Source organism: Rhinolophus sinicus, linkage group LG03 (genome assembly GCF_036562045.2).
Source record: "Rhinolophus sinicus isolate RSC01 linkage group LG03, ASM3656204v1, whole genome shotgun sequence".
In the NCBI taxonomy this organism is placed as follows: Eukaryota; Metazoa; Chordata; class Mammalia; order Chiroptera; family Rhinolophidae; genus Rhinolophus; species Rhinolophus sinicus.
Window position 1 is genome coordinate 188,607,493 of NC_133753.1, and position 24,455 is coordinate 188,631,947.

General features: G+C 41.2%; 2 protein-coding genes across 3 annotated transcripts in view; both read left to right on the forward strand.

The window, feature by feature from the left end:
- Nucleotides 1-5,278, forward strand: part of RETREG1 (reticulophagy regulator 1) — a 114,836-nt gene extending 109,558 nt beyond the window's left edge. For both annotated transcript variants that reach the window (XM_019753537.2, XM_019753538.2), the window contains one exon: nt 1,106-5,278. In XM_019753537.2, the coding sequence (XP_019609096.2) occupies nt 1,106-1,599 (494 nt within the window). In that variant the 3' untranslated portion in view covers nt 1,600-5,278. The remainder of the gene's footprint in view (nt 1-1,105) is intronic.
- Nucleotides 5,279-11,530: 6,252 nt separating this feature from the next.
- Nucleotides 11,531-24,033, forward strand: ZNF622 (zinc finger protein 622). Its single transcript, XM_019753541.2, has 6 exons — nt 11,531-12,299; nt 13,024-13,281; nt 13,511-13,673; nt 16,717-16,829; nt 22,388-22,531; nt 23,760-24,033. The coding sequence occupies exons 1-6, from the start codon at nt 11,678-11,680 to the stop codon at nt 23,885-23,887; spliced, it is 1,428 nt and encodes a 475-aa protein (XP_019609100.2). The 5' UTR covers nt 11,531-11,677; the 3' UTR covers nt 23,888-24,033.
- Nucleotides 24,034-24,455: the final 422 nt, after the last annotated feature.

The following is a 24,455-nucleotide window of genomic DNA, read 5'->3' on the forward strand; positions in this document are numbered from 1 at the left end:
TGCAGTGTTTGAAAGGAGACATATTTGGGGATTAGGAGACCCAATTGTCATCTTGCTTTCTTCATTACTAACTGTATGACCTTGAACAGGAGACAAAATTTCTGTGGACCTCAATTTCCTCATCTTTAAACTGCATTAGGACAAGAGGCTCTCTTGGGTCCACTCAATCTCTTCAACTCAAAATATCTACACGAGCAGGATAAGAAAGCGCTTTGTTCTGAAGCGTCCCATCTCAGGTTTACACAAAGGGCAACAATAATCCAGCCCACATACGAGGCTTGAATTTCAGTAATTACATGAAAGATTTCGAATCACTGTTGTAAAGAGTTAACCATTATACTGCGAGATTTTCTATGAAAAGTGAAAAAATCAAATCAAATCACTCTCTGCCTACTAACCGGGCATTGCTTTCAAATGTCCCAAATCTTAGTGTTCACACACACCACACACACACACACACACACACACACACATTCAGGACACGACTTTGGTTAAAATGGTATGGTCACTTTCAGCTGTATTTATGGAATGTTTCCATAAGCTCTGAGCTTGAATATGGAATAGAAAGAGCAATAGCTTCTTCTAATTCATTGCTTTAAACAAACGCAGGTTACAGATACTCGGATCTCCACAGGTGAAAAGGCTGTTAGGTAATATTCCACATCTACTGTACCAGATTCCACGAAAACCTCCAATTGACATATTTTTTATTTTGTGATCATACATATCCACACTGGCTTAATCTAATTCTCTCCCCAGAGGCGGGATGGAATTTTTGTTTACGCTGAACATTTAAACTTGAGCTTAAGCCTCAAGCTAACATTAGATGGGTTGAATCTTCAGTTGTTCTGTACACGGTTTTGTGCTTACAAGGAAAATTAAAGATGTATGCGGGACACGTGGTATTTGTGTCCTGGAGAGATAGTGTCCCAGATTTGGGAGGGGTCCGACATGTGGTTAAGTTGATCTAAGCTGAACCAGGAGGTTAGATGAATGCCAAGGTTGCCCAAAGGATTCAGATTAAAATCAGGTATTTTTGAGACAGATCTTTTATTTCAAATTTATGGTGGTGCTTAAACAAGAACCTCTGTTATGTATTTCACAGATCTTGACCGACCTAGTGAGGAAGTTTTCACTCGAGATCTTTCAGATTTTCCATCTCCAGAAAATGGCATGGGAACAAATGATGAAGATGAAATAAGTCTTGGCTTGCCCACTGAGCTCAAGAGGAAAAAGGAACAGCTGGACAGCGGTCGCAGAGCGAGCAAAGAGAGGCAGTCCGCAGCTGGGCTCACCCTTCCTCTGAGCAGTGACCAAACCTTTCACTTGATGAGCAACCTGGCTGGGGACGTCATCACAGCTGCAGTGACTGCTGCTATCAAGGACCAGTTAGAGGGCGCGCAGCAAGCCCTTAGTCAGGCTGCACCCAGCCCAGGAGAGGACACAGACACTGAAGAAGTGGATGACTTTGAACTCCTTGACCAGTCAGAGCTCGATCAAATTGAGAGTGAATTGGGACTTTCACAAGACCAGGAAGCAGAAGCACAGCAAAATAAGAAGTCTTCAGGCTTCCTTTCAAATCTGCTCGGAGGCCATTAGTCTGGGAATCAGCTTGCATAACAGAGCACAGATAAACTACCAAAAAAATTTCAAACAAGCAAAAAAAAAAAAAAAAAAAAAAGGGGAAAAGGAAAAAAATGTTTTTGAACTGTGAGCTTTACTGATTACTTTAGATTTTTTTTGTCTTATTTTCCCTTCTGCAGTGAATTAATTGGACATATATCAACTAAAATTGATAGACTGATATTTCTGATAGTTATTTTTATGTAATAAGCATGGAAATGCTTATATATGTACACACATACACACACACAGTTGGCCCTTGAACAAACGGGTTTGAACTGCGCAGGTCCATTTATTCATGGATTATTTTCAATAAATAAGTGTATTTTCTCTTCCTTATGATTTCTTAATGACATTTTCATTTTTCTAGCTTACTTTATTGTAAAAATATGGTATATAACACATACATATACAAAATATGGATTGATCGACTGTTTATGTTATTGGTAAGGCTTCCGATCAATGGTAGGCTATTAGTAATTAACTTGTGGGGGAGTCAAAAGATATATGCAGATTTTTGAGTGTGCGGCAGGGGTGTGGAGGGGTGGTGCCCTTAACCCCTGCATTGTTCAAGGGTCAACTGTATATATAGAGAGATGAATATTAGGGCTTGTTTATAAAGCATAAAAAAAAAACCCACACCAAATTATTGAGGTCCTCCATAAGTATTCCTTATGTTTTCCTTACAATTAATTTTTCAAGCATGCAAAAACAGTTTATTGTAACTCACTGAAATATTAACAATTAATCATGAATACATGCTATACCAACTCCTCTGTTCCTAATGCTTGGAAACAGTTCAACGTGTTTGGTAGATTTTGATGTAAAAAGACAAAAAATATCAAGGCATCTTTAGTTGAAGGACTTGGGAAATAATATCAAAATTAATTTCCTAGGAAAAATTTTAAAAACATATTTAACTCCTTCGGATAGGCTGATACATTTCCATGTTTTTCTGTAGCTATAGACTTAGGCTTATTTGTAAATGGCACGTTCCATTGACTGCCAGCGCTAGTCTTGCAATGGGTGGTATTAACCCCTAGAAAGCAAGTAATTCTATATCCCGTAGATGGTGGTTTTGATGTAAACCGAGATTGGGCTGTGTTTTGTTGTTTAATTGTCACATATTTGTAATAGGGGTATTCTACCTGCTCAGACCTAGGTTAAGCTCTCATCTTTCATATAGTGTCATGGAAAAAGTCTCTTAACCCCATGAAACTAGCTCCTGGTATGTTCTGTGAGTGACGTGGTCATCAGCAGTAGAGAAACAATAACTGTTTTTGTAGTCTGTATAGATTATCCTACAGGAGAAAAACTTGTGTGGCTTTAAAGTCTATTTATATTTGCCATTGAAGTTTAAATATTAATCTATTTCTCATTGGGAAGCCACAATGTATTTTTCCTTTATATTCAACTTTTTAGGTCACCTTTAAATAATCAAATTTGACTTAGGTTTTTAACAAAGCACTACAGAGCAGAAATCAAGCTGATCTTGCTTTTGTGCTATAACTTTTAATAGTGTTGAGGGACCATGTCAGCAACTACCAACAATCTCTTCAATCTTCGGGTCCAGCTGGCATTTCTACAGATGCATACAGACATCTGAGACCCTCAGAAAGGAAGGATAATCCAAGACGACAGGAAATCTGTGGTCCCCTTTCTTTTTATTCCTAAAGACTAATTATAGGTCATCTGACATTTTAATGTAGCATCTCTTATTTATTTTTTCTTTCTGAGATGTTAAAATATCTAGACTGAATTTTGCCAAATGTTAAAGGGAGAAAAGTTACTGCAGACTTGGAACACTTGCTTTTTGTGGTTGATTTTGCTTCTATGTCATTAGTGCCTCATGACTGTGTGTGACGTCCTGCATTCATACAAAGTGACCCTGTGCCTTCGTTATCTTGCCCATTTTGGTACAAATGAAAACCTGGTGTTAGATTTGTGACCTGTGTGGGTTTGGGAGGAATATACCTGAATTCTATTCAGTAAGAGTTTCTGGACATGAAGAAAAATACAGTCACATATTTATAAAATAGTTGTTACCAGGATCCTTTTTTTTTTTAATGTGTATGTTTCTTCATTTAAAAAAATATTCTTGGCTATGAAGTAAAAGAGTTAAAGGTCATTTCAATTTCTTCACTAAGGGGAAAAGAAGCTTAATAATCCAAGTAAGTAAAGAATGTGTTACAAGTCACAGGACAAGCTTACAAGAGAAGATAAACTCAAATACGCTAAATCAAATGTTATAAACTATAAGTTCAAAGGGGCTTAGGGATAGAGGGGGGATGAGGATAGTGGAGGGTAGAAAATGTGTTACCTGCACAATGGAGGAGGCATCCCAACTCTATACACAGTACCACTGTCACTGTATATACACTTCAATATTGTTTGTTCAAGAATATATGTGACAACCAAGTTACACAATGCAATAATGGTATTCTGAATTCAAACAAACATAGGGATGTCAAGGGTTTTTGGTATTTTGGTGTGTGTGTGTGTGTGTGTGTGTGTGTGTGTTGGTGGGAAGGGAATTATAATCTTGTTTCTGATTTTAAGATACAGTCACAATAAACCCTGTGGTTGATCCAGTACAGTGGGGGGCTACGAATCCCTTACCATGAGAATTTATGCAGTCATTAAAATTTGAAGTATGGATTTTTTTGTTTTTAATTATAGAGGAATTGTAGAAAAATGTTTTGTTCACTTCCTGTAGGAAATGCTGAGCAAAACCATACAATGGGAATAGCATACATTGATCATGCATTTTCATCTGAAACAATAAAGCAGGGCCCAGGAAGATCAAGCTTGCTATGGAAGGTCAACCCAGGATTAAAGCAGTGTTTACATTCTCATTCTGAAACATCTTTGCTTTTTCTCTTATCCTAAAAATCTTCAAAAGGCATTTTTTAAAAACTGCCCTTCCCCAGTGTAGTATTATATCAGGAAAAGAAACTTTTATAAGGTTTTGCAATTGGCAACCATCCTCCACATATGTAGGCATTCACTCTAATATTTGAAATAGGTGCAACTATTTTTCCTGTTACAAAAGTCGCTAATGCCAGCAGCAACTTTTTTTCCTCTTACAAAAGTGGCAAAATGCAGCAGACTACTGATTGTAGGCTAAAAGCAAATCTACATTTAAGAAAAAGGTGATTTAAACATTTTCCTTTTCTGTTCATAATTTAGGTTGATGTAATTCTTTACACTGCTCCAGCTATGTTAGTTATAAGGTTGAAATTATTCTGAAAACCTTTACTGAACTCTTGTCGTAGGTCAATTGTTATCATGATGAAGTGAGAAAGTCCCAGAAATATATTTTTGTGTATTATTCCTCCATTTCCATTGCAGCATTTCAGTTAGGATGGAATGTTGGAAATATGCTTCTCACACAAGGATGTTTTGAGAATGAATGAGAAAAAAAAGTGTCTAAAACACTTTCAGGATTAAAAAAAAAAGCTGTATAAAACCAAGATAGTGATTTTTTTCCCCTGCCTGTGTTTCAACTAAGCCATCTTTTAAAGCATTAAAACAAAATCAACAAGTACCTACTTACAAGGAAATTCTTAAGTTTCTTTTAATGGGCCTAGCACTATATTGGGCCTCATAATCCAATAAATGCTATGGAATAAAAGGATGAAAAATTTTGCAAAAATGTCTATTATTTCAGCTGACTCTGGACTATGTGTGAGGTTCTATACTATACACTAGTCATTTTTAATGGTTCTAACATTTATTGGCTGTGGAACTCTGAATAAATCACCTAACATCTCTGTACCTGTTACTTTCATCCATAAAATTAAGATATAGCACCTACCTCATAGTATGTTATGAGGATTAAATGTGTCAGACTACGGTTGGCAAACTATGGCCTGTGGGCCAACCTGTTTTTATACGGAATACTAGCTAAGGTTAATTTTTACAATATTTAAATAGTTCAGGGAAAAATCAGAATATTTCATGACGTGAAAAATGTATGAAATTCAAAATTCATCATCCATAAATACAAAGTTTTATTACAATAGGCCACACTCATTTATGTACTGCCTATAGCTGCTTTCATGCTATAGCCGAAAAGTTGAATAGTTGTGACAGAAAACATAGGCCTATAAAGCCTAAAATATTTATTATCTGGCCCTTTATAGGAAAAGTTTGCCAACCGTTGGGTTAATACATAGAAAACACTCAATTACCATTAGGATCGTGTGTAAACCTCACGACTCTATGGTAAAGTGGATTAAGAGTATTTTTCAGAAGAACAGGGTTAAATTGTTCAAAGGTACGTAACTAGTAAGGGGAAAAGTCATTTGACCCCAAAGCCTATTCTCTTTCTAATATGTTGATTTTATCTACTTTTTAAAAATATATATTAAGAAGGATCATAATTTTGAATAGTTTAACAGAATTTTACCACATATTAAAGACTAATTGTATTTGATTTAGGTTAATTTTGTTTTTTCAGAGAACCCAGAAACCATGTGACCTATATGTTTTAAGTGCTGTAAGAACCAGGTTTTTCTATAAATTCCTATTTCTTGTTATTAAGAACAAAACTTGGCATATCTAGATATCCAAAAACTAAGAGCCAGTAAAATGTTTTAAAATTGTTTTTACTGAAAATTGTAACACTTCAGTTAATATTTTTATGAACACAATTTATAGAAACTGCAAACCATTTAATAAATGTATGTTAGTTTTATATTCTATATTTGTTACCCTCCAAAAGTTAACCTCATCAACACAATCCCCTTTACAGTTTTCCTTTTAAAAACCAAGTTGCTACTGCAGTATAGAAATGTGAAAATAGTAAACCTGTCACAAGCAAATATTGTGATTACAGTATCAATTGACTTCAAGGTGACCCTACTAACTTTTTAAATTTTGTAATTACCAAAAATCAACATCCCAATGCCTTCGAGGACCGCTAAGGAAGCACCTCATCATGGGTACCGTCACTTTTACTGACTGTACCATAACATCAGCAGTTTGATAATCAAGTGAACTATCTTAAGGGATGTGTCACAGTATCCAAAAGGAATTCTACTTTTCAATATTTTCAAATCTAAATTGTTTTGTCATGGGCAGTCTCAATTTAAATTCTGCAATAGAATGATTGATTCGGTAACAAACAGTTTTAATAACATTTTCAACAGTGATTAGACACATTAACATAGTATTCTGGATATGCTGTGGACAATTTAACTCACAGGTCCTTTAGTCAATTGACTTACATTTACCATTGAGCTATTCTGTAGACCCGCTCCTTTTTCTTAGGATTTTTCCAGTCAATTCCAGCTGCTGCTGCTGGGTCTACTGAAGACCCAGTTCTATTCCCGATGCCCATATAAACTGAAACGATTTTTGAGTCCCTACTATTTACTAAATGAAGAATGAACAGCAAGCTCTAGCATTCCTCGCTTTACCCAATGATACCTTAATATTTTCATCTTATTTATCCTTCTTTACCTGCATCCTATGCTTCACCCAACGTAGACTTATATTCTTCCTAAATATGTTCCTTATTTTCCTTCCTCCACAGTATTTATTCTACCTGATCCCTTTTTCCACTTGCAGAAGCCCTCAATGTCCCCCCTCCTTCAGGACCCTTCTGAAATATCAACTTAATGAAAACTTTTCTGATCTAACTGATGTTTCTCTGTTGTAAAGACCCCATTGCTCCTTTCTATTTCATTGCACTTGACTCCATCTTTAGTGTATTAGTTAATACAACTAACTAACCATTTATAACACCCCAAAAATGAAAATAGGGGTGTCTTAATTTAGAATCAGTTGAATATTATAAAGGATAGGTCATGCTGTGATTTATAATAAGAAATATACATTTGGTCTTGCCACAGAGCTCCTAAAACCCTTAGAATTTCCTAAGTGATGAGAGCTATATAGTTGTCTTTTAATCTGTTAACGAGGTGCCTTTTGGAAAGCTCTGGGTATCCTAGCCAAGTGGGTGGGGCACCGCAAACACAACAAGGACAGAGCTCTGGTGTTTGGGACCCTTCCTGACCACACTTTCTGTATCTCTTTTTCTGGCTGTTCATTTGTATCCAATAACGTCCTTTGTAATAAACCAGTAATCTAGTAAGTAAACTGGTTTCCTGAGTTCTGTGAGCTGTTCTAGCAAATTAATCAAACTGAGAAGGGGGTGATGGGAGCCTCCAGTTAGAGCCCATCGGTCAAAGCACAGGTAACAATCTGTAGGGTCTGATGCTATTTCCAGGTAGAGTGTAAGGATTAAGGTGAAATGTAGGACTCTGAGCTGGTGTCAGAGAATTGCTTGGTAGCACGGGAAAAGCACACGTATTGGAAATAAGGATAATGGAGGAAGGGTGATAGGAGATACTGAAAACCAGGCAAAGGAATTTAAATTTCACCCTTACGGGCAACAACCATTCTTGAACAGAATAAGTGACATAAAAGGAACAATGGTTTAGGAAAATTAGTTAGATTAAGTACCGTAGGGTAGGGTAAGAGGAAAGAGTGAAACTGGCTAGGAGACAGCGGAAGAAGAATGAATATGGTGGAGAAGACAATGCTCCTCTGAGGAGGAAAAGTAAAGAACGTGGAGAGTTCAGAGAGGCTGAAATGGGAGGGTCGTGGAAATGGACTGCAGGGAGCAGGGAGGAAATAATGATCTGAAGAAGGAACAGATGCTGGAAGAACCAGGTAAGAACAATAATAGGAAAAAGTAAAACCAGAAGTTACTTACTTCATGTAGCCATCTTCTTTACTCTTTAGAGAAGCACGAAAATAGACATTGTTTTGCTTAATCCAGGTAATGACTACTAATACTTAGCTACATTTCTTAAAATGGGTCTCTGTCCAGAGGCCTCCGGTATTTCACAAGATTTTGATCACCTCAAAATCAAGCTTCCTGCAATACAAATCACCATCAGACTTAACTTTTGTACTACAAAAGATTCATTTCAAAATGCTGCGCAATGTAGGACTCAGCACTACTCTGGCATTGCTCTAGGATACAGCAATGAAAGCGCCCTGCTCTCACTGAGCTCACAGTCCAGATGTGGATAACGAATCTATAATGTGACTAACCATCCTGGTTTGCCCCGGATGGAGGGGATTCCGGGCATACAAGACTTTCAGGGCTAAAGCTGGGAAACCAGTCACAAACAACAAATACTAGTGGTAGCCAATTTCCCAAAATGGTCCCCAAAGACACCCCATTCGTGCCCTTATGTAAACCCCTCCCACATTAAATAGAGCTGACCTTTGTAGGTACACGCACCGCATAATGACATTTCAGTCAACAATGGACCGCATATATGAGAGTGGTCCCATAAGATTATAATAGACCTGAAAAATTTCTATAGCCTAGTGACATCGCAACACATTCCTCACATATTTGTGGTGATGCTGGTGTGAAAAACCTGTGTTGCCAGTTATATAAAAGTATAGCACATGCAATTATGTACAGTACATAATATTTGATGATGATAAAAGACTATGTCACTGGTTTATGTATTTACTATACTTTTTGTTATTTAGAATGTACTGTTTTATATCAAACTTGTTTTTCCAGTCCATTTCCACGACCCTCCCATAAAAACAAGTTCGATATAAAACGGTATGCTGTGTCACACTGCACCATTTTCTCTCGTGCTTGATTTAATCTCAGTTGTTTTGTACAGTAATGTGTTGTACAGGCTTGTAACCTGAGAGCAATAGGCTGCACCACACAGTCTTGGTGTGTGATAGGCTATGCCATCTAGGTTTGTGTCAGTGCACTGTGATGTCTGCACAACAAAATCACCTAACACTAGTTCTCAGAACTTATCCCCACCCCTAAGCAGCACGTGCCTCTGATAGCACATTGTGGAAATGACTGTGTGACCTCCAAAGCGAGGTCATAAAAGACTTGACGGCTTCCACTTTGCTCTCTTTGGAGGAAGCCAGTTGCCCTGTTATGAGGACACTCCTGCAGCCTGGAGGAAACAAAACCTTGCTACCAGCCTGTAAATGAGCCATCTTCCAAGGGGATCCTTCCGCCACAGTCAAATCTTCACGTGACTTCAGCCCTGGCCTGTATGTTTCCTGCAATTTCATGACCACCCCAGCCACCCAAATTTCTGATTTACAGAAATTCGGATAATCCAAGTTTGTTGTTTTAAGCTGCTAAACTTTGGGATAATTTTGTATAGAGTAATAGGTAACTACCACAGTGCTATACAGAAAAGTTATGTTTAGCAAACTTAACTGGGGGTGGGCACTATATTTGACAAGAGGGTATGGATGGGCCTCTCTCATAAAGGCATTTGGGCAGAAACCTTAAAAGGAAGCAAGCTAGCAAAAGAACATTCCAAGCAGAAGATGAAAGGATTTCTTCTAAGACTTAGTACCAACAAAAGATGCTTGCTTAGCCTTTTTAGAGGAATGGCAACAATTTCAATGTGGCTGAAGTGGGGCGAGCAGAGTGGCAGCAGGTCAGAGGTAGCGGTAGCAGTGCTGGCAGAGCAGAGAGCCTCCCAGCACATAAAGTGTTTTAGTCCGTTTGAGCTGCTGTAACGAAATACCACAGACGGGGTGGCTCATAAACAACACATTTACTTCTCATAGTTCTGGAGGCTGTAAATCCAAGATCAGTGCGCCAGTGTCGTCTGGTGAGGACGCTCATCCCGCTCAGACTTTCCATTGTGTGGGGTCCTGGGTCTCTGAAAATAGCACTAATCCCATTATGAGGGTTCTGCCCTCATGACCTAATCACCTCCCCAAACTCCCACCTCCTAACACTACCACCTTGGGTATTGGGTGTTAGGTTTTCAACATACGAATTGACGAGAGAGGGATGGGGCGGGGGTGGGGGGGGTGGGGGTGAGAGGGAGCAAACATTCAGATACTGTATTAAGGTATTTGAATATCATTCTGAGTCAGGGGAAACCCCTGGATGGCTCTGAGCAAGAACAATATTGGCTTGAGCTAGATTTTTTTAAATGTCTCTGTCTTCTGTGGTGTCAAGTGACCCTTGGCTTCTGAAGACGCAGTGTTCGTTTCTGTGACAGCGCGGACCGGTTTAACGAGCCCGTGCAGAAGAGCCTAAGACGCCTACGCTTTTAACATTTCGTGTTTCCTATAAAACGGTGCTGTTACAGATGAGGCCACAGAGTCAACTGAGTCCGAATTGACATGTGCTGTTGTAAAATACACGCTGGAGTTCCAAGATTTAGTACCAACAAACGAATGTAAAATTTAGCATTAAATCTTTTGGATTGATTACATATTGAAATGATAGTATTTTGGATATATCGGGTGAAATACAACATAACAATCAACTCTTTTTGCCTTTGAAAGTCGTGGCTACCGTTCCATTTAAGACGGCACATCGTATTTGAATTATGTTTCTACTGGGCAGCGACACGGCTGGCTCCTAACTCCCAGCCGGCCAGTATTTCACGTACGAGTTTAGTCCGCGCGCAGGACTGACGCTCCGGGGTCGCTGGACTCCAGCCGGCCGGCGGGCTCACCCGCGGATCAGCAGCAACCCTCGCGTTCGTGACGCCTATTCAGCGGGCGGCAGGGGCGCAGCGCGCGGTCCTCGGAAAAGCCCGCACGGTCGCGTGGCCGCCACGCCACTCTCGGGGCCCGGGAGCCGCCCTGGGCGCCCCACTCCCCCTTCTCTCGCAGCGGTCGCCGTTACTACGTCTCATGGCCCCCGCATAACGCAAAGGAACCAGGAGACCGCGGATGCCGCCGATCATCACCTACCTTACTGGACTCAATCAAAACTCAGGCTGACCCATTTAACACCCACCTCAGGTCGACAAGGCGGGGCCTGATTAGCCAATAGCAGCTCTCGCCTTCCCTGGCCGCTCATTGGAAAGGACGCGGGTGAGAGGCGGGACTTCCTGTCCAGCGGGGAGTAGCCCTCCTCCTGTACGTCCTCTTCCGGCAGAGCCATTGGGGAAGTCAGCGCTGTTGTGGTTCTCCGTGGGCTCTGAGCTAAGTCAAGGTTTGAGTGCCTCGTAGGGTCAGGACGCTGTTCGCTAGATTTCTACCTTTGTCTCCTCTTACTTCCCGTCTGGCGATGGCGACGGCGACGGCGACGTACACCTGCATCACCTGCCGGGTGGCGTTCGACGACGCGGAGATGCAGCGCGCCCACTACAAGACCGACTGGCACCGCTACAACCTGAAGCGCAAGGTGGCGGACATGGCCCCGGTCACCGCCGAGGGCTTCCAGGAGCGCGTGCGGGCGCAGCGGGCCGTGGCGGAGCAGGCGAGCAAGGGCACGGCCACCTACTGCACTGTCTGCAGTAAGAAGTTTGCCTGTTTCAATGCCTACGAAAACCACCTCAAGTCCCGGCGGCATGTGGAGCTGGAGAAGAAGGCGGTGACTCGGAAGGTGGAGATGATGAATGAGAAGAACCTGGAGAAAGGGCTGGGCGTGCACAGCGTGGACAAGGATGCCGTGAACGCGGCCATCCAGCAGGCCATCAAGGCCCAGCCGTCGCCCAAGAAGGCGCCCCCAGCGCCCGAGAACGAGGCCGGGAGCCGCGTGGCGGCGGCGGGTGGAGGACGTGCGACTGACGACCGGGACGCGGCCGAGAAACCCCCCCGGCTCCAGTGGTTTGAACAGCAGGCGAGGAAGCTGGCCAGGCAGCAGGGCGCGGAGGGAGGGAGCGCGGAGGAGGGCCCGGATGGCGACGGTGAGGGCCGTGCGCGGCGGGCGGGGTGGGGGCCAGGCGTCGGCCCCCTTCACGTTTCCACACTGATGCTCCGTGTTAAGTGAGGGCGGTTTAGATGCTTTCCGCAGTGACCTACGTGGCTGAATCCCCGGGGGAGTTCTGTCTGTTGAGGTCACTTGTAGATTCAAGGCCTGAAACCTCTGGGGGTGGGGAGGGATGAATCGATTTCTGTTTTTTGAATAAGGAGGCTTTTAAACGCATGCACAGGAGGAGGACCTGTTATCTGTTGTGGAATTTGTAGTTCTGTTGCGTTTCTAGTTATGATTTTGCACTTAATTTGTGGGATTGAAACGATAAGATGGAGTTCAAACTCAGCGAACTAACCTGAAATGTGGAGCTGGAGCCAGCAACCTAGTCTCCTTGACTTTATAAGTTATTCCTTGTCTCTCTCATCACACATCCTGTTAACGCTGTTCATATGAGTTCATACAGACCTAGGAAAAAGCAAAGACTCCTTCAAGGAGTTTACTGGGGGCTGGAAAACAAAGATTAAGGTATTTCTTAGCCATGCAGATTGGTCTGTGGTAAAGGAATAGTTAACACTGAGATCCTACAAGAGGGTGTGTCCTAGGAGGTCAGCACCCTGTCTTCCCAAACATAGGACTGTACCACCTGGTGTTTGTTTCTGTGATTTCTTTGATTGCGGTCACCACTTTTTTTAAACTAACCATGTTTTGGCTTGAAGAGTGGGAAGATATTGATTCTGATGAAGAATTGGACTGTGAGGATGCTGAATCGATGGACGAGTTGGAGCAGGAAGCAGAGGAGGAAGAGGCTGGGGGAAGCGCCCCCCTCGGTGCCATCCCTATAACGGACTGCTTATTTTGTCCCCATCATTCAAGCTCTCTTATGAAGAATGTGGCTCATATGACTAAAATCCACAGCTTCTTTATTCCTGATATAGAATATCTTTCGGATCTTAAGGGACTGATTCGGTATTTGGGTAAGTATAATAGCTTTCCTTTGAAGGAGGAAATAGCACATTATTGGGGGGCAGGTCTTAAAGGGAACATTAGTTTTATGTTTCTCATCAGTCTTTGATTTCATTACCTGTTTATTTCATGAAGATCAGAAACTTGATGCCTGTTTTATGAATTGTGCAGATAAATGGTGAGACTTAATCTGGCCGCAAAAGCTTTTTTCATGTTTTTTTCCTTAAATTATTTTTCCAGGAGAGAAAGTTGGTGTTGGGAAGATTTGCTTGTGGTGCAACGAGAAAGGAAAATCGTTCTACTCCACAGAAGCTGTACAGGCGCATATGAATGACAAAAGCCACTGTAAGCTCCTCACAGAGGGTGATGCTGCTTTGGAATTCGCAGACTTCTATGATTTTAGGTAAGTCTGGATTGTAATGTGAAGCGAAGCCAGTGCCTGATATGTGTCTGGCGCTGTACAATATACACTTTGTAACTCTTAGAACACTTCTCTATGGGTGGTTATTCCCTCTCATTTTGTAAATAAGAAACTGAGTGTAACTGGGTTAAACACATCTGATAAAGAAATCTGATAAGGAGAAATCGTAGACCCAAAGTGAAGTTTGTGTGACTTGAAAACTTGGGTTGTTTTTTATTTTGTTTTGTTTTGTTTTAATGGTTTAATGGTCAAGAGTTCAGTTTTGCCAGTTACCTTGTGAACAGAGGCAGAGAAATTTGGTGTCATGTTTTGGTTTCCCTGAGAGTCCTTGAATCACAATCTGTCTCCTAAGGGAGTTGAGATGGTCGCTGAACTGGGCCAGTCCTAGTCATTTGAGATTATCCCATGGGTGAGATTATCCCATAGGTGGTTCATTAACCCTTTACTAGAAACTTGTATAATTTATAGTATGTCATACACCGAATCTATGCTAGGCAATCTTGAACAGCTAATCCTAGTGTGCTACACAAGCAGGTGTGTATAGTTAACCAGGCCAGGCATGCAATCCCTGTGACATAGTCAAGTGTTCAGAAAAGTCCTGGTCTTTTCTGTTGTCCTTTTGCATTTTCCTGCTGACTTCTCATTTCTCTTTTATAGTGAGGGAGAGCTTTTCATTTTTGCCACTTTGGAGATTACTACTGTAGTTGAGAACCTTTTATATGTTAATTGGCTATTTAGATATCTCGTGAAGTGTTTGATCAAGTCTTTTGTCTGTTTTTCTTTTGGGTTATCATCTACTGCTAACAATTTAGTGTGCATTTCTCCAATTATTTTCTATGTATTTGTGAACATTTCTAGGAACATAAAGATTGTTCTAGAACTGCACTGTCTAATATGGTAATTACTGGATGTACTCATGTGGCTATTTAAGTTAATTAGAAATTGAAATTTTAAAACTTTAGTTCTTCAGTTGTACAACTACACGTCAAAGCTCAGTGGTTAAAAGCACAATGATTAGTAGCTACCATATTAGTAGCTACCACACAGAAAATTTCTGTATCACAGAGTTCTATTGGACAGCACCATTCCAGAAATTATTTAACTTTAAAAAAAATTTTCGATTACAGTTGGCATGCACTATTTAGTTTCAGGTGTACAGCATAGTGATTAGGCATTTATATAACTTACAAAGTGATCACCCCAATAAATCTAGTACCCACCTGGCACTATACATAGTTATTGCAATACTGTTGACTGTATTCCCTGTGCTGTACTTTCCATTCCTGTGACTGTTTATAACTGGCAATTTGTATTTCTTAATGCCCCCACCCCCGCCCATCAGGCAACCATCAATTTGTAGAACTTATTATAATGGTTAAGTTGACCAGAGCAGCAGCTCTAGCTCTCCTTTCTCTTCTTCCTCTCTGGTTACCTACCTAGGGAGAAACAAATAGGTAAAAGAATTCAGTTTTAGGTCATTTGATTACTCTTTTTTTTTTTTTAGTGCAATTTTAGGTTCTTGGCAAAATTGAGCAGCAGGTACAGAGATTTCCCGTATGCCCCCTGCCCCCACTCGTGACAGCCTTCCTCCTCCTTATCATCATCATCCCGCTAGTTGTACATTTGTTACAGCTGAGGAACCTGTACTGACCCATCAGCGTCAAAATCCATAGTTTACATTAGAGCTTGCTCTTGGTGTTGTACATGGGACAAATGTATGACATGTATCCACTGTTACAGCGTCACGCAGAGTAGTTTCACTGCCCTGAAAATCCTGTATGTTCCCTTCCTCCACCCCAAACCCTGGAAACCGCTGATCTTTACTTTCTTCATCGATCTGATTTTTCCAAACTTCATGTGGTTTGAATATATAGCCTTTTCAGCTTGGCTTCTTTCTCTTAGTTCTTCCATGTCTTTTCATGGGTTGACAGCTCTTTTCTTTTTGGTCTGAATAGTATTCCATTTCCTGGATGGACCACAGTTTATTTATCCATCACCTACTGAAAGATATTTTGGTTATTTCCAAGTTTAAGCAATTGTGAATAAAGCTGCTGTAAACATCTATGTGCAGGTGTTTGTGTTGACATGAGTGTTCAGCTCCTTTGGGGAGACAGCAGGCAGCAAGATTGCCGGACCATATGGTAAGAGAATGAGTATGGCGTTAGTTTCATGAGAAACTGCCCAACGGCGTTGCAGAGTGGCCGGCGTTGCAGAGTGGCCGGCGTTGCAGAGTGGCCGGCGTTGCAGAGTGGCCGGCGTTGCAGAGTGGCCGGCGTTGCAGAGTGGCCGGCGTTGCAGAGTGGCCGGCGTTGCAGAGTGGCCGGCGTTGCAGAGTGGCCGTGCCCCTCTGCATTCCCACCCGCAGTGAGTGAGCGTTCCTGCTGCTCCACGTTCTCGCAGCACTGGCGTTGTCAGTGCTCTGGGCTTGGGCCAGATTGAAACATCTCTTTGTTTTAATTTGCATTTCCCTGCTGATGTGATGTGGAGCATCTTTACATGCTTGTTTACCAGCCGCCTATCTTCCTCGTGAGGTTTCTGTAAGGTCTTTGGCACATTTTTCAGTTGGGTGGTTGTTTTCTTGTTGAGTTTTATATTTTGGATAACAGTCTTTTATGAGATGTGCCTTCTGCAAACATTTTCTTTTGTCTGTGACTTGCATTTTAATCCTCTGACATTGTTTTTCACAGAGTAGATTTTAATTTTAGTGTAGTCCAGTTCATTAATTTTTTTTCATGGATCGTGCCTTTGGTGTCATACCTAAAGTCATCACCAAGCCCCAGAAATCCAGATTTTTCCTGTGTTGTCTTCTGAGAGCTTTATAGTTTTGCGTTTTTCATTTAGTTCTGTGATCCATTTTGAGTTCTTAGGTCATTTGCAACTTTTACTACAGAGTAAAGGCCAACAAGTTTTCTCTCAAACCTTTTAGGTAGCTGGTGGGTTTGCCACATTTGCAAATACAATGTATGTCTTTCAGTTAAGTTTGAGGTGTCAATCTATCTATTAATGCCCTTTCACTGTTTTCCAGGAGTAGCTACCCAGATCACAAAGATGGGGAGGAGCCCCCTGAGACTGACGAGTTGTCCTCTGACAAGACGTTGGAATATGATGATGAAACCATGGAGCTGATTCTGCCGTCTGGTGAGTGCGTTTGTCAGAAATAAATAGCTTGATGCCAGTGAGACTATTGGGGAGGCATGTTCTTATCCATTCTTTTCCATACTGAGGGAAGTAGAACATAAAACTCAGTGTGTGTTTGTGTCCTCAGGGACGTGGTATGCTCTGAAGGCTGCCACTTGCTCTGTGTTGGCTGTTTGTTTAAATTGGGTTGGTGTTTTTGCTCACTTCTGTTCTGACTCAGAATGCTTGGATCAGTCATTCCTTTTCAAATATGCAGACCTATTCTGTTCTGTTTATATATTAATATCTTTTGGGGGGGGCTCATCTAGGTTTTTCTTGTTAATCTTGACCTTACTCTTGTTTGAATTGATTGCTGTTTCCTTGTGTTGCTCAGACTTCCAAGTGGTAGGCTGGCATGGGTGTGTCTGATTGACAGTGCCCACGGCGTCTGTTTCTGGTTGTAGCGGGGAGGCTTAGAGTTTGAATTCTGTCTTCTGCTTTGGGGAAAGGTATTCATAATAGTGGGAATTTAACACAGGTATAAAGAGATGAAGAAACCAAGAACACGAGAAGCATCCACTATTGTTTACAATGTTATGATTAGCTAATAAGAATGGGAGATGCTACAGAAGACACATGAGAGAAGGAAAAGGAATGGAATGGAAGAGATGATGAGATCCGAATAATACCTGTATTTCCTGGGTGGTTAGCATGTTGAGGCAGATGTTTTATTTTTACAACACGCCTCAGGGCCTTGGAATCGTATTTCCCTGCAGTACTGGGAGCAGACTGCTTTGCCTCTGTATCATCAGTTGGTCAAAGGAAGCGGCGTGAGATGAGCTTGAAAGTTGAATGTCCCTGGTTTTAAAGCCTAGGTTTCCTGGCTCACAGCTGCAGGTCACTTACTGAGTCATGTTATTTTAAACTTGGATAAGAAGCCTCAGGACAGCGCTTTGACGTAGCCTTGGATGTAGTAAGGTAACTGGTTGGGTGGTAGAGTGCTGAGAAATGCTGTGCTGTTAGACACAGACTCTGGAAAGACCTAACCGACAGCCAAGAGGTTCTTTATTTATTGTTAAATTTATTGGGGTAACATTGGTTAGTAAAATTGTGTAGGTTTCAATTATACAATTCTGTAATACATCATGTGTATCTCACATTGAGTGTCCACCACACAGAGGTCTCCTTCCGGCACCATATGTTTGACCCCTTTCCCTCATCTACCACTCCTACCCCCTTACCCGCTGGTAACCACTGAACTGTGGTCTAGGTCTGAGTTTTTGTTTCTTTTTCATTTGTCTTGTTCCTTTGTTGTTTTCAGTTTTATATCCTACATATGAGTGAAGTCACATGGTTCTTTTTCTGTCTGACTTAATTTTGCTTAGCACGATAATCTCAAGATACATCAATGTTGTCACCAATGGCAGTATTTCATCTTTTCTTATGGCACAGTAGTATTCCATTGTGTATATGTACCACATCTTCTTTATCCAGTCATCTATCAAAGGACACTTTGGTTGTTTCCATGGTGCTGCAGTGAACATCAGGGTACATATATCTTTACAGATAAATGTGTTCAGGTTTTTTTGGGTAGATACCTAGAAGAGGGATTTATTCTATTCTTAGTTTTTTGAGGAACCTCCATACTGTTTTCCGTAGTGGCTGTACCAATTTAGATTCCCACCAACAGTGTATGAGGGTTCTTTTTTTCTCCACAGCCTCTCCAACACTTGTTATTATTTGTCTTGTTGATAACAGCCATTCTAACAGGTGTGAGGTGATATCTCATTGTGCTTTTGATTTGCATTTCCCTAATAGCAAGTGAAGTTGAGAATTTTTTCATATCTGCTGGCCATTTACGTCTTCTTGGGAGATGTGTCTGCTCAGTCCTTTGCCCATTTTATAATTGGATTGTTGTTTTTTTGTTGTTGAGTTGTATGAATTCTTTATATGTTTTGGATATCAGCCCCTTATCTGAGGTGTTTGCAAATATCTTCTCTCATTCAATTGGTTGCCTCTTTGTTTTGTTGATGGTTTCTTTTGCTGTGCAGAAGCTTTTTAGTTTGATATAGTCCCATTCATTTATTTTTGCTTTTACTTCCCTTGCCTTTGAGATCAGATTTATAAAATCCTCTTTAAACCCAAGGTCCATAAGTTTAGTACCTATGTTTTCTTCTATGCAGTTTACTGTTTCAGGTCTTATGTTTAGATCTTTTGTCCATTTTAAGTTAATTTTGGTACATGGTGACAGATAACAGTCTAGTTTCATTCTTTTGCACGTGGCTTTCCAATTTTCTCAGCACCATTTATTGAAGAGGCTTTCTTTTTTCCATTGTATGTTTTTGGCTCCTTTATCAAAAATTGTCTGCTCATATAAATGTGGGTTTATTTCTGGGTTTTCAATCCTATTCCATTGGTCTGTATGTCTGTTTTTCTGCCAGTAGCATGCTGTTTTGATTATTGTCATTTTGTAGTACAATTTGAAGTCAGGGAGTGTGATACTTCCAGCATTGTTTTTTTTCTCTTAGGATTGCTTTGGCTATTTGGGGTCTTTTGTGGTTCCATACAATTCTGATGATTTTTTCTATTCTTTAAAAAATGCCATTGGGATTTTGATGGGGATTGCATTAAATCCGTGTATTCCTTTGGGTAATATGGCCGTTTTAACTATGTTGATTCTTCCAATCCATGAACATGGAATATTTTTCCATTTCTTTGTATGTTCTTCAATTTCTTTTAAAACTGACTTACAGTTTTCAGTGAATAGGTCTTTCACATCCTTTGTTAAGTTTATTCCTAGGTATTTTATTTTTGTTGCAATTGCAAAAGAAGTTGCTTTTTTCATTTCTTTTTCTGAAATTTTATTGTTAGTATATAGGAATGCAGTGGATTTTTGTACATTGATTTTGTAGCCGGCAACTTTACTGTATTCATTTATTATTTCTAATAGTTTTTTGGTGGAGTGTTTAGGGTTTTCTATATAAAGAATCATGTCATCTGCAAAATGTGACAGTTTAACTTCTTCATTCCCAATTTCGATGCGTTTTATTTCTTTCTCTTGCCTGATTGCTTAACTAGGCCATGCAAGTGTTTTTTTCTACGGAAAGGTTTGGCATGGATGTTAGCAAGAAGCTAATTTGAGAAGGACTCTAATGTGAAGAGCTTAATCATATTTTATCCACCACACTTAGTAGATTTAGTTTCAAACTAGTTTTAAAAGCAGTAGTTGTGATACCTTGAATCTCGTTAATTCAGATCAAGTAGCTGATCCCAGAGCCAGTGACAAAGAGCGTCCGGTAGAGGGCACTGTGGGCATTATTTTGAAACGTGGTCTGGCTCAGTCGCTGGAGTTCTTTGCTCTTCAGTTGCTGTGGAGTAAGTTGGTGTGAAAGACACATCCCGTTAGCTGCTCGCTGACCAGATGGAGCTGTTGGTGGACCCACAAGAGGTACAGAGGCGATCATAGGAAAATTATAGTTGGAGGTATTTTCCTTTCCAGTATCTTATGTCATCGGTTCTTAGGCTGTTTGTTAAAGTAGGAGTGGACAGTTCTGTAAGTGGTTATTGCTGTGGTGAAAGGTAGATGGACAGGTTGTGACTTCACTGTAACTCAGACATAACCATCTGTTACCTATTGGGCAGTCAACAGTGTGTTCTAAAAATAATTTTCCTCCGTGAGGGCCTTCACGTTGAGCAGTTCTCAGCACATGGCGTGGAATCAGGTGCTCACTGTCACTGACAGGGCAAGGGCAGCTCGAAACACTGCAAGTTTTCTTTTCTGCTGCTAGCTGTCGGAAACCTTGGCATTGAGTAATGAAACCTTTTCAAGGATGTTTTAAAAAGTCCAACTTCAATAATACACATTTCCAAATGCTGCTTAAGAATATAAAAGTATTGATTTATTATGTACTAATGACCAGCATTATCATTTAATGATTTGAAGTAGTCATCGTTACAAACTTGGAGCATCCTGACCAAACGTATAAGTACAAAATCCCAGTGAATGATGCTGGGCCTTCCTGCTAGAGCCTCCATTTAAGTTGAATGTTTACCCAGCGCTGTGTCTTCTTTATTTCTTGTGATCTAGGAGCTTTGTTAACTCTTAAGGTGCCAGAACAGTCAGCTTCAGCAGAATGTGTTTTCATCCATATTGGTATCCAAAGCCCATATCATCTTTGATTTGGATGTTTCTTTTTGTCATCCCTTGAGTCTGATCACAAAACAGTCAACTGGAGGTAGCTGCTTTTCCATATCTGTGTAGCAAGTAAGCTTTTCAGGTAGTTTGCCAGGTAGAGAGACTTAAAATAAACTGACAGAATTTTTTCATGTAAATTAAATGTCTAGATCCTAAAAGCAAATGCAGCCATGCGCTATATTCATAGTATCCTGTTTATGAGCTTTCTACACAGGATTCTGAAAGAAATGATTTTATATGTATAAATGTCAAATTTCCTAGAAGTTGTACACACGGTTCTACCTAGCCATATTTCCTTTATTCATTTTCGGTGGAAATAGCTGGTTCTTGCCCTGTGTGTGCTGTTATTAAATCTCTACATGGTTAAATCTGTCTTGGGAGGTGTTTGATTAATATTAATTCATATTCTTGTGAAGACACAAGCTCTCAGGTGATGCTGATACCACTGGCCCAAGATCACGTTTTGAGAGCCACTGCTCTGATGGCGCCTGGAGCTCACTGTCCCGGAGGCCTGCCCCCTCCCTTTCACCTGCTGTGAAGCTGAGATGTAGGGGTCAGCAATTTCCTGTAAAGAACCAAACAATCATTTCTGAAAACATGATTGACTTGCATAGTTTTACTAGATCCTTTTAAACAAGCAAAAGCTGTAGAGAGAATTCAATTTAAGCATCTTTTAAAATTCTAGTTCACCCGATGATTTCCATCATTTAGAAAGCATTAGGGCAGTGTTTGTCAACCTAGGCACTATTGACATTTTGGCCCAGATAATTCTTCAATGTGGAGGGTTGTCCTGTGCATTGTGGGGTGTTTAGCTACAACCATGACTTCTACCCACTAGATGCCCCAGCTGCCCTCTATCTGTAACAACCAGAAATGTCTCCAATCATTTCCCACTGTCCTTGGGGTAAAATCACCTGTTTGAGAACCGCTGCCATAGAGAATTTAAGCAAAGGAAAGGTCTAGATCTAGACTGTGGCTTGTAGTCCTAAACATCAAGACCATTCTCTGCTTAACCTTTTTTATTAAAAAAAAGTTACAATCCCTTACCTCCTAGGGTCCTATTAGCTGTACTAGTAGGTGTTGCTATGTGAATTTCCAGGGAGGAAGAGGCGTATTGTATATAAGTAAGTACAAGGTGCTGAGTTTTTGACTTATCAGTGACTTGCCATTCTTTTAAAACAATCTTTGTACTCTTTGGTTTTATTTGTTTCATTTTTAAATATGCTGCTTCATCTTTCTTCAGCAGATAGAGCACCGTTTCCTCTGGCACATCCATTTTCCAGCTCAATACCCTTAAAAGTCTGATTTGAAAAGCCTTTGTTTTATAACTCTGCCTTGAAAAACTATTCAACTTAGTGTTTAAATATTGCTCTTTGAAAAATAGGTGCCAGAGTGGGTCATCGCTCCTTGATGAGATACTATAAACAGCGATTTGGTTTGTCAAGAGCTGTGGCAGTTGCCAAGAATCAGAAGGCCGTGGGCCGGGTACTCCAGCAGTACAGAGCCCTGGGATGGAATGGCAGCACAGGTATGTCAGGTGGACAGCCGTGGACCCGCCCAGGAACTCGTTTTCAGGAAGGGGCTGGGCTGAAGCCGCTTCCTTTTATGTTGTCTTTGTGGGGCCTCTCTAGGGAAATCTGAGCCTCTTGGCTCTTTGGCTTCCATTACCACTTAATATGTTCACGGCAAAAGCCCAAAGCTATGTGACTTAAAAACTTCGTATTCCTGCCACAGTAACTTTCTAAAACTGCATATACACCACTACTTTTTCAGAAGGTAATAGTTACCAAAATAATTATTTAGTAGTCATCAAACATTGAAATTGTCCAGGAGGTTACACAGGGAAACTAGATAGTATCCTCGTGGCAAATAGCCTGAGCCGAGGTAAATAACATGAGCTGTCTGATACACTGGTAGGTTCTTGTATGATGAGCACAAGTGATGTAATTCACCTGGGCCTCTTTTTCCTCACTTACAAAATGAAGGTGATAATAATAGGACCTACGTCGTAGACTCATGCGTGTTGAATATCATAATGCACGTGTCATACCGTCCATGCACATAATCAAGGATGGCTGTCACTCCTTTTTGTAACGTTCCCAAAGAAAACTTAGTAAGAGTCAGGAATAAAGCAGGCCACTGACTTGTTAATTTTGGATACCTCATCGCTGTGAAATATTTAAATCTATTCTGCTGTGTCTGCTGTATGAAGCTCTATCCTTAGCTCTTCAGGAAAACATGAGTCCACTGGAACTGGTAAGACGAGAGCTTTTCTGATGGCCTGGAAAGCTCTGCACAACTGAAACCCATTTTCAGTGCCACTGTGTATCCACGTGGTTGCCTTCACGTGGCTGCCTGGGAGCTGTGAGGCCACTTAAACGTAGCAGACACAGACTTCATGTTACTCTTGTCAGGAATTCTCTGACTTGATTATAGCCTCTGCCTGTCTCTGTCCCCGCAGATCAGTGGGCCTTCACCTTTTGGGCTTGTAGACCCTTTCCAGATGGTGAAAACAAAAGAGGTTTATCTCAGAGAAAAGTATACTTATCTCAGAGAGAAGTATATAGAGAGAAGTTGTGGTATGCAGTTCCGGGGTGCACGTAACCCCTGGCCCATTGTGTAGAGACTCCAAGCTAGCAACTTTTCTGTAAATACAGAGCCCCAAGCTAAGTTTGAGATTCTTCGAAAAGATTGGGTTTTCTTTGATGACAAGTAACAGCCCTTTGCCTCATTTCTTACCCCCTTCCTAACCAAAGGGGCAGCTTCCAGGAGCCAGCGGGACATGCAGTATGTCCAAAGGATGAAGGCCAAGTGGATGCTGAAGACAGGCATGAAGAACAACGCCACCAAGCAGATGCACTTCCGGGCCCAGGTGGTGTTCTGAGTGTCTGCTGCTCACGAGCCGTCATCTCCTTCACGTGTGTCCTTACTGAGCACTAGTGGAAGCCAAATTCTACGACGGAGCCTCATTGCTGCTATGTCTCCCTGTACTTCATCTGTTCTGACCTGATAATAAAAGGCAGAATCATACTGGCTCTCAAATATCATTTCTGGACGGGGTTTAAAGATTCTGTTTTCACCGAGTGAGGGGTGTGTCCACTGGACTCAGGACCTGTCTACTGGACAGTGTCTTCATTGCCTCAGCTGTTATCTGATTTGTGGCTGTCAGAATAATATGGGAAACTCAAGAGTGACTTGTTTGCTCCAAACTTAGTTTGACATTAAGAAGAGTAACTTACCGGGTGCTCCGTGAGTGTTCCCTGTGGGGGTTGTGTGTGCCCTCTTGTTATACTTGGGCCTTGATTGCTGTTGGCATGTCAGTGGGTGGGACTCACCCTCAGGGTGACTGGCTGTGGAGTTTGGCCACATCCACAGCTTATAGGCCATTGTGTGGGGCAGGGAGGGGCTGACCCCACAGAGCAGGATTGGCCCCAGCAGGCTCTTGCCTGCTG

Coding starts and splice junctions, on each gene's coding strand:
- ZNF622 (XM_019753541.2), top strand. CDS start 11,678: ATGGCGACGGCGACGGCGACGTACACCTGCATCACCTGCCGGGTGGCG. Junction 16,830..22,387: donor GGAGCTGATTCTGCCGTCTG/GTGAGTGCGTTT, acceptor TTTGAAAAATAG/GTGCCAGAGTGGGTCATCGC. Junction 22,532..23,759: donor GGGATGGAATGGCAGCACAG/GTATGTCAGGTG, acceptor TCCTAACCAAAG/GGGCAGCTTCCAGGAGCCAG.